At 33.3% G+C, this 17,769-nt stretch overlaps 1 protein-coding gene across 1 annotated transcript; it reads right to left on the reverse strand.

The window, feature by feature from the left end:
• Positions 1 to 1,351: 1,351 nt before the first annotated feature.
• Positions 1,352 to 13,424, reverse strand: FLRT3 (fibronectin leucine rich transmembrane protein 3). The gene is made up of 3 exons (XM_039320461.1): positions 13,174 to 13,424; positions 5,948 to 6,692; positions 1,352 to 4,606 (listed from the first exon to the last, which is right to left on the reverse strand). The coding sequence occupies exon 3, from the start codon at positions 4,552 to 4,554 to the stop codon at positions 2,608 to 2,610; it is 1,947 nt and encodes a 648-aa protein (XP_039176395.1). The 5' UTR covers positions 4,555 to 4,606; positions 5,948 to 6,692; positions 13,174 to 13,424; the 3' UTR covers positions 1,352 to 2,607.
• Positions 13,425 to 17,769: the final 4,345 nt, after the last annotated feature.

The following is a 17,769-nucleotide window of genomic DNA, read 5'->3' on the forward strand; positions in this document are numbered from 1 at the left end:
GAATGAAAAAAATAATGAAACGGTAAAGAGTATAGCCTGTATATTAGGAACCTTTAACACTGTTGCATTGAGACAGTTCAAAAAGAAAAATATAAGAACATGGATAATTGGTTCACCAAATTTGTAATACCACATCTTGCACTTAAGGTTTCATAAAGAGTGGGTGAACAGATATTTTTTTATATCAATAGAGGGAGAGCTGATTCCCCTTGAGAATAATGTACACAAATTCTTATGTTCAAGATTTTCCGGTTCACCTTTGATTCATATAAGAATTCAACAGCATGGGAAGCAATGTATAGAGACTCAGGTTAATGCTCAGATCAATACAATTTATTTTTAATACATTTGTATCCAATCTTTCTTCTGGGACAAGAGTGGGCCACATTGGGTCCCAAGAGCCCCACTGGGTTGCAACACCAAAATTTAGTGGCAAATCACTGAATATTGCAGGTTCAGTTTCCGGCAGGAAAAAAAAAACCTCACTGTGGAAAACGCCTTATTACCCCTTAAGAAAAAAAAAAGGACAATCAATCCCCCCTCTTCCCCCCCAAAGTTAAATGCAGCCCTGTCTGTAAAATAATTTTCTCTCTTGCTCTACAATAATAGCCCTACTAGTGAAGTAGATATTAAAAATAACGAGTAGCCAAAGAAGCTCAGAAATCGTAATAACAGAAGGAAGGATTTGAACCTTCCCACTCAACTTGTTTCTTTCTGTTTTGTAATAAAATGTTTGGGGAAGAATGCTTGTTAAATACTATACTTTTCTGTAGATGCAGGCAATCTTTCAGATTTGTTCCCATAATTTTCTTGAGATGGTTCAGTGCAGTATGGACAATTTGAAGGTATTCTATCATGTAGCACTTTTTAAAACATATATATATATATATGTTTTAAATATATGTACAGAGGATAAAAAGAGCACTTATTTTTCTGTACTTCATTCTATAGTATATTCAGCTTTAAGACCAATATCTTTATATAGTTAACTATATTTGTGAAAACTTTGTTTCCAATTAAAAATGGAATACATCTGACTTTGTGATAAAGGCACATACAAGATTGGCCAAAGGGTGTAAAATGCACTTTGGTTTTCATTGGGGAAAAACAATTATGGCAACAAAATGTCTTGGGTATTAAAATATATCATAGCTAAGTAAATGAACGTGTTTTCACTTTCATGTCTATTAAGAAATTTCCAGATAACTATGACAATAATGAGCAATATTGTTAATGGCAGTTGAAATATGTACGCATCTGTGTTGTATATATTTAACTGCATATTTAGTTAAATATATGCTCTAGTGAGATTAACAGAATTGTCTCTATTATACAGATTCTAGAGGGTACATAGGTTTTTTAAAAAAATCTTTTCAATTTTAAGACATTTAGGAAACTTTTACATTTTGTTTTGTGGTTTCCACAGATACAATCATTTTTTTAACAATTCAACAGAAGTACATTTTTATTAATTACAGGATTGGGACTAGACATGTACAAAACATTCTGTGCATGAAAGATGGTTTCAGGTACTCCATATCTAAATTGAAACATGCACATTGGCCCATGCACAGAATGAATTTTTGTTTTTTGTCCAAGAAGTAATTTAAGGAATGGTGAGGAAACCAAGTCCATGAGGAATTGACAGAAAAGAGGGAAAGACTAAGAAAGCCGAGACACTGTGGGACATGCCTCATTGCGACATTGGCAGCAGCAGCTAAAGGAAGAGAAGGAAAATGTTGGAAAATCAGGAAGGTGAGCAGGCCAGTGGGACAGGGAACAATGAAAAGAAGAAGTGGGTGATGTTCCCCAGCCTTGATCTATTCACCCTATCCAGATTTGTCTGAAACAGAACAATTGAAGTGTTCCAAGTTTCAATTCTATTTAACTCTGTCTGGCTTTGAATGGTTTAGCAGAACATCCTATCTGACCCTCCTGTAATACAGTGGTTTTGCTAATTTTTTTTTAAAAAAACCTTTTTCACGCACATCAATGAAATGCACTTGAATACATCTGCCTTATGAGATTTCAGTTATTTGTTGTAATTTTCAACAGCTATTTTATTGTTTATAACTATATAACTGGTATTGCCAACTACTTTGCTATTTAATTTACTAAATGCTCATTGATTTAATATACCCAGGATTGTATTTTTATCCATTTTGTAGCCATTTTTAACACCTTTAATGGATACCAAAGTGAATATGGTCTGTGCTTATACTTACAAGGATCTCAAATGTAGCGGTCCTGATTGTTCAACACAGCAAGAAAATTCACTTTCACAGTCAACAAGTCATCTTACTCAGTTGAACACAAAAGTTAAATAGTTTGTAATTTCAATAGTAGGAAGGAAAATACAGTACAAATTACTAAAAAATACTAAAATATAGAATTGTTTTCAAGCATCCTTGCTACATTAATCGCAGCAGTCACCTGAAATTTGAAACTTTTAATAAAAAGTTCTTAAATATAAATTATATGGCAAATGTACAATACATTGCGTATACAGTCTTTTAATCCAGTGTTCTATAGTACTCCAGCAACCAGTACAGTTGCTTTCCTTTGTGAGAAAAAGTAACTACCCCAAGTCTTCCATATTTCTTACTATCATGAATGTGAGTGATCTGAATCAGGTATACCACTGTCTCTGTAGCTTCTGTTACTACTACTTTCACTGTGGTTGTTTTTATACAGATTCATCCCATTAGGTGGAAATATGGTATGTATTACAAACTCCTCTTTAGACACTTGCTCATTATTCAGAGAGATCATCTGAAAAGAAGTCTCCCTGATTTCTAGGATGGAATTGTCCTTCTTAGTTCCAGCCTCAGCATAGTCATCTTTTCTTCGCCGTCCTTTGCTATAGGTACAATTTCTTGAGAACAAGGAACCATTCCTGTGGACATACCAGCAGACTAAAGCAAGCAATGCTATAGCTACCAGAGCCACTGCCCCTCCTATGATGGCAGCTAAGGGCAAGTTAGAGTTTTTGAATGGTTCTTTCTCTTGTTCATGGTTTAGGGTTGTTGTAGGATTGTACATTCTAAGAGGAGCAGTTTCAGTCTCTATACAGACAGGAGTTTCATCATACAGATAGATGTTACTGGTTTCCATGGGAACCATGCATACACGGTATGGGGAATCTGGCTCAAGTGCAGTGAGCAGGTAATCATTTCGGTCCCCTGTAACAATGGTTTCAGTTATAGATCCAAAAGCTGGGCTGTGACCCATTTTGAGCCAGCTAAGTCTCAGAGCAGTCATGGGTAGTGCAACTTTCCAAGAAATGTGAATAGTCTCCGTGCTTACAGATTTTACAACAATAGTAATGATTTCCTGTGCTGGGGAAGCTGTTCTGTAATTTTTATGTGGATTAACAGTCTTTATTTCAGGAGATTTGGTCACAGAAATGGGCCAGTGTCCTTGCACAGGATATAACGTGTTTGGTATTGAAGCAGTAATTTGGATAGTGCTTACAATATCTTCATCTTTGCAATCAAATAGCTCTTTGTTGAGATCTTTGATTGCCATGCCCCGCACTTTTTCTGGTGCTTGACACATCAGTCCACGTACATTAACTTTGAGAGGCAGAGTCTGTAGCCAATCACGAACCCATTTCATCTTGCACCCACAGCGCCATGGATTGTTGCGAAGAAACAACTGGGTTATATTGTCTAGGTCATCAAAGACACCCTGAGGTAAATTACTGAGATTGTTATTTGACATATCCAATCGATATAATTGATGTAGATATGCAAAAGCATTAGGTGGTACACGATTGATATGGTTTTCTTGTAGATAAAGCTTTCTCAGATTTGTGCCCGGCAAATTGATTGGAGCTGCTGTAAGAGAATTACGAACTAGTGAGAGTTCAGTTAAATTGACTAGATTTCTGAAGACCTTCTCTCCTAATCCATGATTGTTTAAGAGATTTCCATCTAAAACTAAACGTTTTAAATTTGTAAGATCTTGAAGGGACAGCTCTGAAATTGTAGAAATACGATTATCATCCAAGCGCAGCTCTTCTATTGTTTTAGGCAAGCCCCAGGGAATGGTGCTAAGGTGATTTCGAGAAAGAAAAAGTAGTCTGAGATAAATATTATCCCGGAAGGCTCCATCTTCAATACTAACAGCAGAAACAGAATTATCATCCAAATGCAATTCTTCTAGATAAGGAATTTGTGACAGTGAATCATAAGTAATTGTCCTTATGTTATTTTCTTGCAAATGCAATTCTTTCACATATTTTGGAAGGTTGATAGGGAATTCATCCAAGCTGTTGTGATATAAATAAATTCTCTCTACTTTTATTAAGGTTTTTAACTCAGAAGGAATTCCAGCATTATTAATTTGATTGTTCTGAAGGTAAAGAGTTGTAGCATCCCCTGGAATCCCAGTTGGAATAGAAGTCAAGTCACGATCATTGCAGTAAATGAATCCTGCATCACAGCGACATGCAGAAGGGCATGGTTTGGCACTGGCAAAATGAGGTGCCATTTTCAGCAACAGCACTATCTTTGTCCAAATAAGGATGAAACTCCAGGTTACACTGATCATGGTCAAGTTGCAGTGAGATTTGCACACAAACTAGTGCTTAACTTTCAATAACCTAGGAAAGAAAATCAGATTAATAGTAGAATGCATAGGCTAAGTACTACTTTGAAATAAAACAGATATTGCATATTTTTCCAGGAAAAGGTGCTATTGTATTCATGTGTGTGTGTGTATATAACACAGATATAGATACATACATAGGATTTCTTGAATTACAGTAATGTGAGAATGGGTTTCCTTATAAGAAATAACAAAGCAGGGGCATAATTAATTCCAATAAAGTTTATTCTGTTCCTTGTTATCTCTGGATTTTATTCTGCTGTGCTTTAGAATTTTATGTTTCAGAATTTATCCTGTCATTTTGGTAAAAGCCAGAATAATCATCTTCCCCATGCCAGAAATTTTAGAGAGCTGTATATGATAGGTCATCTCACAATTTCTTGGAATAGAGTATTTGCTTCACATATTGAGATGTGGGTTTGAGGATAATAAATTTGTCACTTATCACATGGATTAATTAAATTAGTAACTTTCAGAAATGTACATACAGGCAGTGATGGGATTCAGCCAGTTCGCACCACTTCGGCAGAACCGGTAGCTAATTTTTTGTTGCCCAGGCCCAGAATGGACTTCCAGAAGCAGCATCCACACAGAGAACCGGTTGTTCACATATTTGAATTCCACCACTGCATACAGGTGATCATAGGTCTATCTATGTGGTCATTACAATTGACAGAGACTTGATAGCACATAATCAATATACAGGTGAATAACATTTCATGAACCATCATGAAATGTGTGTAGCAGTCCCACTCATTTAGCTGAAACATCTCTGCAAACCAAATCCATATTGCTTTCTATTTTGCCCTTGGTCACATGCTGCATACAAACCAGGAAAAGTTAAACTTCAGTGACAGTGATGCAGCTTTTATTTATAACAGAGATATGAACATGCATTAAACACCCATTTTGTCGAACATCAGCATACTGATGGCTTTTAGTGATGTCCATATCTAATGCATTATAATTATCTTATTTGTTATAAATTAATACTAGTTAATTTATTTGTTATACTGCTCCATAAAATTAGCAAGGAAAAACTGAAACAAGTTTATTAAAATGTTTTTTTCAGGCATATTATTATTACAATAATATTCCAATCCAAATATTCCTATACTACATAGCTGCTAAGCTAGCTATTTTAGCAAACAGCACTGCTGTACAAATCTTACAGTAAGGCCTGAAACCCAGATTCTTTAGTATTGCTTGCATCAAGGTTTTGTATATAAGGAAATATTCCTTAATTTCACATGGTCAATATTTTATCTTTCTTTTTTCTAACATGACAATGGACCTTGTACTAATTGGCAAAATAATTTATTATTGTTGTTCTTACCTTATTTAAATATATGAGGGAATAGTTTGTGCTTACTAATCCAATGGACATCCAGTGTTCCAAAAAAAGGTTGACTTGGGAGAAATAAATTGTTTAGTTTTCATAACTGTACTTCTTTTACATCAATACATTAAATTATTCTTATGGGTAAGAGTATATTTCCAGATGAGCTCCATTATATTCAGTAAGTATTTTCCATGAAGTTTGAACATGGAACATAAAAACGTCCAGTTATTAAAAGTTTTACAGTCCTGTTACTCTGCTGGAAGAACAGTTCTAAGAAGAAGGAGAGGATTTTCCTTCTTTTAAGTCTGCATGTGAAGAATTTGTTTTGTTTTGGTTTAATATCCTTAATAAAAATGGCATTCTTTGTACTTAGCTTTTCTGCGTTATATAGCTAGAGATGGTCAGTTCCATGTGTACAGAATTCTTTGTGGTATAAGGCTTAAATTATGATGGCTTCTTCATTAAATCGAGGATCTGTTTTTGGTCCAGAATCATTCAGCTGTAAACCTTAAGCAGCAAGTATTTTCTGATAAATCCATGCTTGCTGGGTTCTGTGTTTTATTTAGAACTCGGTCAGGATTTCCAGTTTAGAGTAGTTCCTCCTTCTGTCTGTATTTCCAGGTTCCCACTCCTTTTGGCAGAATTTGATTTTAATTCAGAGGCTTTTCTTCTTGAAGAAATAAAAACACACTAATGGAAGTAACAATGAATTTTCTCAGATATTTCACTCAATCCTTGCCTAAAAAAAATAATAAAAATAAATTAGTTGTCATCAGATAGAATTCACCTCAGCTATTGCATGAAGAGTCCAACGAAAACATGACAATGAGCTTGAGTTAACAGAGCACAAGGAATCTGATAAACATGACACGTGACTCTAAAGATGCAGATTAAGGCCAAGGTTCTTGGATGACCTGTATGCTTCTATTTATGATTTTCTACTTTCAAGGAAAAGACAAACATCTGTAGTTTTAGATTATTCAAAAGCATTTTTTTTTAATTCAGCAGCTCTTTTGCAATATTGAGCTGGGCTTAATATTTTATCTTGTTGAATTCCTTCTGAATTCTTTGGAAAGTTCTTCCAAAGCAGCCAATAAGGTAGAATATTTCTAAATGGTACAGTTAGTTTGAAAAAACACACTACATTTTCTGTATCTTGGTAATATTTATAAGTCTACTTATATGATTAAGACTACAATCTGAAACACACTATGAAATAAACTCAAGTAAATTTAATGGGACATTTTTAAAATCATAATGCACACAGAGTTCTCTCCCATTGCAATTTCACATTTCTAATCGCAAAATACTAGGTGATTATGCTGATTAATATTTTTACTGTTAGCCATTTATACACATTATAAATATCTGTAGAGTTAAAAGACTAGTCAAGGTTTTATATCTTTTAAAAATATTTCTGCAAAATGAATCAAAATTGCTTAGATTATGATTTCAAAACATTTAAAATTGTTAGTTATGCACGTACTAACCTAATGATTTGATTATTTTAACAATGATGAAAACAGATTCTTGAGATATGCAGATTCATTGTCATCAGTACATTAAATAAAATATCAATACAAAATATTTTGGAAAAAACAGTAAAAAATATTTAGATTAGTTATGGCCAAATGAAATGAATAATAAAGCTTAGAGACTAGAAAGAAAACAGAAAACATTGCTCACTTCACTAGCAAGTTGTCTCAATTGTTAAGCTATGTAGCTGTTGGGAAAAACATTAATTTGATATTTATAATTAATTCATTCAATTTATAATCAGTTTTTAACTCTGTAATCCACTTTTCTTAATGGACACATTTCTTTCAATATTTCATAATATTTATTTGTGAAAAATAGTTCCAAATAAGTTTGGCACAGAGAGTAAATTGGGTGAATATTTATATAAAAAGGTAGCAGGAATAAGAACTGCCTTTATAGAAAATGTAAGGCTTTAATATAACGAACAAGAAAGATAGATTTAATGAGGGGTGTTTTAAAGAAAACAAGAGAAAAGTATACAAAATATATTTCTGCTTAAGTAGAAGAAAGCATTGTATGCTTGCTTCTATGAACTGAATAATGTATGTCCATTTTCATGCTTATAATTTTTCTTGCAATGTATTGTTTAATGTTCAAAATGTCTGATGTACTGCCACTATTATATTAACCATAGTGTTGGATTAAAATGAAAGCAGTATAACAGTATAATTCTTGTATTTATAAATTTTTCCTCAAAATTATCTGAAAATAAGAAGATAAAATAAGACTCCTTGAAGGAAAGAAAAGATTGTTTCAAAATGTGGATTCTCCCGTTTCTCTTCATTAGAAAGAGGTACAATTTTCTTTACTTTTCCCTTAATCTATTATCCTGGAATTCCAAGAGATCCTTTATGTTTTCGAGTCAATGCTGAGAACAATGTGTTTGCATAATAAAGGCAAGTGATCTGTCCAACAGAATAGAAGTTTGCTGCCTTGTTCAGTGCTGCCTCTTTTTCTGGTGGTGTCCTTACATATTCTTTGACATCAGGTCATTTATAGCTGAGTTTGCAAGATGAAAAGAGAAATGTCTCCCACTGTTAAGAGACACTGTGGCCAGGTTTTTTTGTAGCATCAAACTGAGGCCTACAAATTTGAAAGGGAACATTATTTTTTAACAAAACAGGAAGAAAATGAAATCCTGGATGCACTAGTCCACAACAAACCTATTTATGTGTAAAAAGTACTCATTATTTTACTGCATTGCACAAAAAGATGTTTTCCTTCTAAGTATTCGAGTGAATTATTCTTATTGTCATATACTTCTATCTAGAACTATGTGACAGTATTCTAGGAAATGGGAGTATTCATGTATATTCTAGACAATATATAGCTGTATATATGTACTCATTATTGATATTCTGATATGGAAGACTGAATTCATTTTAGCAGCAGTGTTTTGGAAAAACATATCTTTTAGCTGTCAATGTGATAACTAGAATTCATCTAGCTGTACAAAACTAATTGTTTTGTGTGTCTATCTGATTTATGGTTTAATGCTTGTAGATTAAAAATAATGTCTCCTCATATTTTGTCTTCAGATGTATTAATTCCTATATGGACTTTGATTAATCATTCTAGAATCACTAGTAAGGTTTTCTTGTTATAAAACTGTCTTATCAGAATATGTCAGTTAAATGTGACTTAAAATAAAATGCATTAAATTGTTTTCTTAAATTATTGCACAGTTGATAATAATGAAAAGCTTTCTAATTATACTGCCTGTGAGCTGATTTATATGAACGTAGTATTTCAGGAAGCTAGCTCATTTTTTAAATATATATATATTATGCAAGGAAGTTAAAATGTCGTGCTTGGGGCGAAAGAGTGTAAAGCATTCTTGAGAAGTAATCCTCTGTATCTCTCTCTTATTTCAATGATGTTTTCTATGGCTGATGCAAATAAGCAGCACATAGAGCTATTGTTTCTCTCTGAGATATGAGGATTTGCTCACAGTTTTCATTCATTTTAATCATAAATTCTGATGCCAATGGCTTTCCCAGAAGTTTAGACTTCTATAAAAATAACGTGAGCAAAGATATCTTCTATCTCAGCATGTCATCCTAAAAAAAGATAGAAATACAATTTCTTGTATTAAAGATTGTACAAAAGTACAAAAATATACTTTTATTTATAAAAATGCAGCTTTTAAGAAAAAATATAAATAGTACTTACAAAATTAAGCTTTTTATTTGTTGAAAGCAAATAATAATAATACTGTGATACTGTTCATGTGTAAAAACAACAAATAAGCAAAAGCCAAAAAGACAACTGACAAACAAAAACAAAATCACTTTTTCTATTTGGGGAAAAAATATAGTATTATCCCAAATCCTTTCCCTTCCAAACGTAACAGCATTCTGTTCAGCAGGCCTAATTGTCAGATCAATAAACTTAGGACTTATTATTTTATTTATTTTATTATTTTATACTAAAATTCTTTGGTTTTTTTAGTTCAATGGGAACAGTTCCAAGTTACTCTGTTTAGAATTTCAACTTTTCCCAACTCTGATTATCTTTCAAAAGTTGCTGAGTTTAATTTATCTAAATGCTAGAGAACAATTGCTATGATTGGTTGGAAATTCTTAAAAATATTTATTTTTTTATATATTTGTTAGTATATATCTGGAATAAACCTTCAACATTTGACCTTTGGTCCTGACTTAAAGAGATGTCATCCTTAAACATTTTTTTCTAGTTGCTCGTACTTTAGATAGCATTTATTCCTACCTTATTATATATTTTTGTTTAGTTTATTTCCCAGATACTAACTTTTAAACTAACACTACCAGATATCGAGTACATATTTTATTGCTGAAAATTGGAACACTTGTTTTGTTAATTTTAAGTTTTAATTTTATCGGTATGTCTTCTAATAGTCTAATTGCTTAGATAATGATTGCAAGGACACTTGTTGAAATAAAATTGTTTGAAACCACGGGAGGTTCCTGTGATTAAGATCTGAGAAATAATCAGAATCTAATGCAGTTAAATTAAGTGTTTGGAGTTCAACTTCCAATGCACAAAAAGAAGCACTGCTGTTGTTCAGCAAATCCCATTATTTAGTATACATAAATTATAGTTTATTTCAATTTTAGGAGAAAAACAAAACAAATTATCTAATAGATTAGTTATTTAAGTTAAAGGATAGTACTCTGTATTCCTTCCTATAAGCTAAGACTTCTGCTGTAACTTGAACACAGAAATTCTGCCCACTGGGGGGTAGCACACACTGCAAGAAATCTACACAAAAACTGCAAATCTCTCTGTCCTTTTTAATGCAACTGTCTCGTTTCACTGCTTTAATCACAAAGGCTTCTGGTAGGAAGAGCGTGGTAGATTCCAGAGGAACAAATACATAGTGCAAAAAACACTTATTTCTCACAGTGGCTATTCTGTTACACTCATTTTCTAGGGAGATTGCATTCTAAAAATGCAGTTTGAAGATCTCAGTAATATAAATAGTTTGATATCAGTAGATGGCCAGTGTTCCTTAATGGAAAAGATAATGAGACAGAACTAGAAGAAAAGCTGTGAAGGGAAAGAAATCTTATGTGATGAATAATTCCTAAAGTTTAAACAAATTGAGGAAATTCTTTTCCAATATAATAACATGAACATGAATCTACTGTTCTCAACTTTGATATCTGGAATGTTGGAAGCTAAAATATGTATTCAGTCCAATATTAACTATATCAAGAAAAATACTAGCAGTCTTGCTTTCATGGCACATACTAAAATTTTCCTAAAACATTAAAGATTTCAAAAAGCTTTTGCAATATAAGAGCTAGTCCTATATAAATTATTTGCAATTCATATTGTTTTGTCTCATAGGGCTAGGATTATAGATAGGTTTGAATAATCAAAGTCTGCGTTAGATTCCAAATTACAACTTAACTTTTCTCTAATTATATTAGAAAAGATTAATTGCTGCAAAAAAAGAGAAGAAAATCATTTTCTCCTTTCTACTACCTTGCAAAATTTCATTGTGGCAGCATTTAATTATAACAGTTAATGCAGAGCATTTAATTTCTACATGATTTGTATTAATATTTAAAACAATCAGTGAAATAGGCTTTTCACCCTGATAAATAGTTAGTCATAGATAATGCTGGTCATAAGTTCAGTGCTTACCAACCGAATCTAATTTACTGCACTTAAATTTGAATGATCCTTCCAAAGTAGCAGTTGGAATAAACATTTTACCTAAAATCTTAAATTACTTATTGGTTTTTAGGATCAGGGACTTACAAAACATGGGATTGCTTTTTGGCAGAGAAGTGTTTTCAATACAGATTTCCCATGCTCACAGCTCTTGTGCAGATTTAAGCTCTGCATGAGTATGTATATATATATGTGTGTGTATGTAGCTAGACAGTTCCTTGGTAATTTACATGTACATAAAGCAATTCAGTGTGAACTTATACTAGTTTAGAAAGCCATTTATATCTTTTTCATAGGGACTAATGAATGAAACACAGGACTAGGGCTGTCTGCTGAGACTACGGCTCTGTGGTTTACTGCTAAATAAATGAATGAACACTGGATTATAGTTTAATCAGGATTGAATGTAATATATTAATTCTAATATATTCAGCTGATGAAGGAGAAAGCTATTACAATTAGACAATTTTCTGTAAAACCAGTAGCAACTAAGCCTTATACTGTATTTAGTTCTTCTCCTTTTTAAAAATAGCTATAAATGAATCTATTGGAATGGTAGGCCTTTTAAAATCTTATCCTGTTGTTTTGCATACATGTTCTAACATTTTAATTTAAATATAAATCCTGTACTTATAATTTCAGAATTATAGTCAAAATCTGTTCTTACAACATGGACTGGGTTTCCAGAAAATAAACCATGGCAAAAGCTTTTTATACAAAATTCCTACACTACTTGAAAAAAATAAAAAACCAATGTGGCAATGTCTATTTCACTCTAAAGTATCATTAGAGTTATTGGCTTAATTTATATAACCGTATTTATTGGCTTGTAATGCAGGTCACATACTTCAGACATTTTTGGCATCACACTGAAGAAAGATTGTTGTATATGTGTGTGTGTGCGCGCGTGCATGTGGTGAGTATTTTTGTGCATGTGTATATGTATGTTAGTCTGCCTTAGGTATTAGATTGCATCAAACAAATATGGGATTTCGGTAGTAATGCGAGCTTTAAAATCTAGGTGTAGCTGTTTGTCTATCCTTTTCAAAGAATAATAAAACTTCTTCCAAGAAGACTAAGATGTTGGCTTTTGAACGGAGCACTCATTTTTAAAGGACTATTGATCATCTTATTTAGCTGTAAAAATAAGTATTAAGGGAACACACATGCCTCACATACAGCGTTGGAAATAGCAGAAAATATACACGTTGAATTTTGGTGTGGTCTCTATGCTCTTTAGCATTTTGTTGAACACAACAGCAAAGTCTGCCATTTGACTATTTAAGTATGTTTGTTTTAAACCACAAAGCTTCAGTCTGAACACATAGTTTTTAACGATCAGCTTTTATTTTTTTTTTAAAAAAAATCACTCATATTTATAAAGTATAAACGCTCTTTTTGCATTTCATTGTTGCTTTGAAAGTATCTCCACGCTCCTTATTTTTTTTTCCTCATGCAATGTAATAATTTCTGAATCAAACTTGAATACAAATTATTTAAAAAGCGGTGAAAATACTTACCAGCAGGCTGCAGTAGGAAAAAAAAGCAGCAACAAATCTAGAAATTCCATTTATAAATGCAGGACCCTAGTAATTCCAGCATGGGTATAAAGCCTCTCCGTTTCAAGAAACCACAGACAAAAAGCAGCATCAGCAAGCTGTTGTAGGCGCTTTCACTGTGTCAGTTTCCTTCTCCCTCACTAAGAAAGAGCGAGGGGGATAGCATTCCAGTTACGTGCGTGCAGCCCACCTCCAAAGTCTGAAGTTACAGCTTTCACCTAACAGTGGTTGAGTAAAGAGGTGATGTCATCAGTGGGTATGGCTTTGGCTCTGCTTCAGAAGACATCTGAAATTAGCAAGCAATCCGAAGAATGGACTACAGACACCAGAGGGCGTCAGAGAAGGCAAATCAAGATTTGTGTGCCAAGACAAGCAATGAGCTGAATTAACTATTCGCCAGAGTTAGCTATGCCTAAAACATTTAAGTCATCTTCGAACGAGTACATTTGGCAACCAGCTATATAGATATGTAGATAGGGGGTTTCTTTTGACATAGTTGTGGATATTATATTTAGACTGGGCACAATTTGGAATGCACAATACATTTATTAAGTGATTGCATAGATTGGCCACTCCGCTAACATACCATATGCTTTAATATCTTGCTTGAAGATTATATAATTAAAATGCTGGAGAATTTATCAGTAACTTTGCTTAATAACTTCTTAGGTCATAAACATTTTTTTAATGAGAGAAAAGGGTTAGTGTTTAGGAGATATTTGGTACTTTAGGCAGTTTTAATATTTACCATAGAGGCACAAAAACAGATGAATCTCTTTTCAGATCCTCTGAAAATATAAAGTGGACTTTTTTTGGCAGAGTGTTTTATTTATATCAAAAATGAAAGTTGAAACGGCATAAGAAGCATTTTTGGGAAAATTTAAAAATTGTCAAGTGAAAACGCTTTAAAAACTAAAATATTATGGAAGAGCATTCATGACTTAGTCAAATGCATGGAAATCGGAAACCCTTTCAGCTATTCATGTTTTCTTCAAGCTCAGTTCAGACTGTGTAGTTAGAAATTCTGGTTAGAACAGAGAAAGCATTGTAAACAATCATGCCTTATCTTTATGATAAGACTATTGGAACATATCTGATGTTTTCTATTGCAATTCAATTATCTTTCACTAGTCATTTATTAACTATATTGTGATTGCTTTCCCAGCATCTGCATTTCTTTCCAATGTATTGATCCTAAATCTAGTCATTTGTAGGCAGCCTTGAAGTATTTGGCTGCATTCTGTGTGTTCAAACCTTATAAGCAGCCTGTATTAATCTCTGATCTTCAGAGAGGGCATCAGAAAAAAGAGAAATGGTTATTAATTTCACAAGAGATCTGATCATTTAAAAATCCATAACTATGGAAATCGTTAGAGGCCTAAAATATTGAGAGACAAAGGAAAAAGTAAAAACATTTAATCCTGTCCTTTTTAGAGCATTACATGTATTTTCATCAATGAAGAAAAAAGGTTTTTTGCTTAGTAGGTTCACTGTAGAATATTGTTCAATAGTTTGGTTTGGGGAATTTCTATTCTGCAAATACTTTTTTGTCTGTTATAGAATCCCCATTAGTCCATTTAAATCATTCAACAGGTTATTGTGCATGTTGTATAATTTCTCTACATGTATCAGTGGAAAGTTCATAAAAAGATATGCAGAATGCACATTCAGCTATCTTAGTCAGTGAAGCTTAGCCAAGTGTTTAATGCATCAGTTAGAAATGAAACAAATCTTCTTGAACAATTCCAATGGGTCCTAAAGAAACAATTAGTTTTTACCACGTTACAGCTGCTATAGAATACTAACATGTTTTTAAACATTTTTTAAAAAAAATAGTATTAATATTTATCTTTATTTCTGCTTTTATTAATGATTCTTTATTATCTATTGATTCTTTATATTTAAAGATAGACCACACATCAGTATACTGGGAAGATTGAGGCTTTGTTAAGTGAAATGAAGTAGCATTGAGGCATTATGTATCAGGGAAGTAATTATTTATGTAATTTCTATTTTACTTCTCCTGGCCAAAACCAATCTGCAGTAGTTAACAAAAGGGCCAGGCAATGCAGTACAAATCCAGGTGTCAGCATGTGGGGTTGACAGACTAAACATTATGAAACTCCTATGGGGGAAAGACTAAAGTAAAGAAATATAATTTCAAATTCTTGAAAAAGCCATTTGGTTAATTATGTTTAGAGTCTAGCAATATTTGAGAGATAACAAATTCTATATTCAGAAATGGTAATTTTAGAGTAAATTGAATCAAAATATTCTTTAATTTTCTAAAACTCTGAATTCCCTTCAGCTAAATTTTTAGGAGCCAACTATTAGTATTGGTATTCATATTTTGGACATGACTCTCTATTCCACTCACTTTAGATAGAAGATAGCATCTAGCAGACCTAAGATTATTTTTGCAAAAGCTCAGTAAATTCTAACCAGAATTCTAACAAATGGACTCAAAACCACAGGGAACTTCCAGGGCTATAGGCTAAACTTGGAAATTATCAAAAGAACCCAAAACAAAACAAAACAAAGACCTTGGAAGAACCCAAAAGCAAAGCCTTTCATGTTTTTTTGAAAAAAATAAAATAAAAAATGCATGTAATCACCAGAGTTTGAGCTTGATTTGAACGACACTTTACTTATTCCATTCTTACTTATGTATCATACACTTCAGTCCACATACATCTGTCTGTATGTCCAAGCATTCCATGCAAATACAGGTAGTCCTTGACTTATGAGGTCATTTAAAGCACTGCTGGCTGTCCTAAAACATGTCACCCCCACCATGTGGGCAGCAGTAATAAAGCTTGTATACTGAAGATCTGAGCTTTGTTTCTGCAGCCCATTGCAGAAGTTTCTCTTCTGCACACATAGGAGAGCTGAACTTTGGCAGGCTGTGGAAATGAAGTTTGGGTCTCCACAGGATCCAAGCTTCATTTCTGCAGACGGCCGAAGAATTCTCTTTCATGTACAGATGACAACTGAACTCCTTTAGTGGATTGCAGAAATGAAACTTGGATCTTTAAGAACTGAGCTTCATTTCTGCAGCTTATGTGCCTCTTTTGCAACTTTATTTATTTATTTATGAGACTTATATACCGCTTTAAGTGCAAGCACTCTCTAAGCGGTGTACACCAGTAAGCAATGTATATATATATTTACATTGCCCCCAACAATCTGGGTCCTCATTTTACCTGCCCTGGAAGGATGGAAGGCTGAACTTCAGTTATGAGATCCAGGATTGCAATTGTTGAACAAAGTGGTTGTGTGGGCATCTTGCTTAATGACTGTTTTGCTGAGCTGCTGAGATTCCAGTCCCAATTGTGATGGTAAGTTGAGGACCACCTATAGAAGCATGCAGGGCTTTTTTTTGTCATAGAATGCCCAGAACGGAGTTCCGGCACCTTTTTGGGATGGAATCTTGTAGGGTAGGCAAGGAGGGTTGTATGACATGTGTGAGTTCCAGCACTTTTTTTTTTTTTTTAAAGCACTGGAAGCATGTATTTTTTCACACAATTGCATCTGTCTAGACACTCCTGTATTTATACTCACTTTCATGTATACATTCCTCTGCTTATGTATAGCCATCAACAATCAGTTCACTCTTGATTGTTAGGTTTTAAGAAATTTGATCTTTCTTCCCACATGCCCTTCATGAAAATGCCACAAACAGTGGTAAGATAATACTGTATTAAATGGGTGGAGGAGAGAAGATAGCAGGCAACATATGTAGAAGCATAGTAACTATTGCAGGATTCTGTGCATACACCTCTACTTTATCAAATATTAGGGTAAAATCCAGTGTGTGTCCAAATTTGAAATGGAATACATATTGGACTGTAAATGTTTTCTAGGTTTTACATGTTAATTTATTTTACTTATTAATCAAAGTTATATAACTGCCCATCTCACCAAAGATGACTCTGGGTGGAGCACAACATTCAGATACAGTGAGAGATACAAAAGCAATAGACATAAAAAAATATTAAAATCCATATTAAAATAAATATTGTAAAAACAGATGCACAAACCCTGGATGAAAGGAGAATAATAATGGTTACCTCAGTGATGGAGCCAGCTAAACACGTCTCTAGTTCCTTGGAAGACCCAAATCTGATAACCAGGTTTTGAAGACCTTCTGGAATAGGGTTTCAAAGGTTGAAACATGGGTCCCTATTCATATTATTGCGTTAGATGAATAAAAGAGATTTTGAGCTACAGCTGAAATTTAACAGCAGCACTTGAATTTCTCCTTGTATTTAGAAAAGCAGCACATACCAGTAACAGCCCATCCAGCTTGATCAGTTCTGTGTTATTTTTGTTTTACTGTTTTCAGAATATAATAATAATAATAATAATAATAATAATAATAATGGTTATGGTGAAGTATAAAAACAAACTACGTTCATATCCTTAGGTCTGTTTAGTATGGATTCTTCCTATATATTGGTTTCCATTCAAGCATCTTCCTTTGATCATGGTATTTCTCTCTCCCTCTCACATTTATTATAGGGAATTTAGGATTCCAAGATATACAAAAGCCACTAG

The sequence above is a fragment of the Crotalus tigris genome, unplaced genomic scaffold (assembly GCF_016545835.1).
Source record: "Crotalus tigris isolate CLP2741 ecotype Arizona unplaced genomic scaffold, ASM1654583v1 scf7180000023639.2272817, whole genome shotgun sequence".
NCBI lineage: Eukaryota > Metazoa > Chordata > Lepidosauria > Squamata > Viperidae > Crotalus > Crotalus tigris.

Bases quoted from the DNA above. Each gene is read 5' to 3' on its own strand.
- FLRT3 (XM_039320461.1), bottom strand. From the start codon at position 4,554: ATGATCAGTGTAACCTGGAGTTTCATCCTTATTTGGACAAAGATAGTG.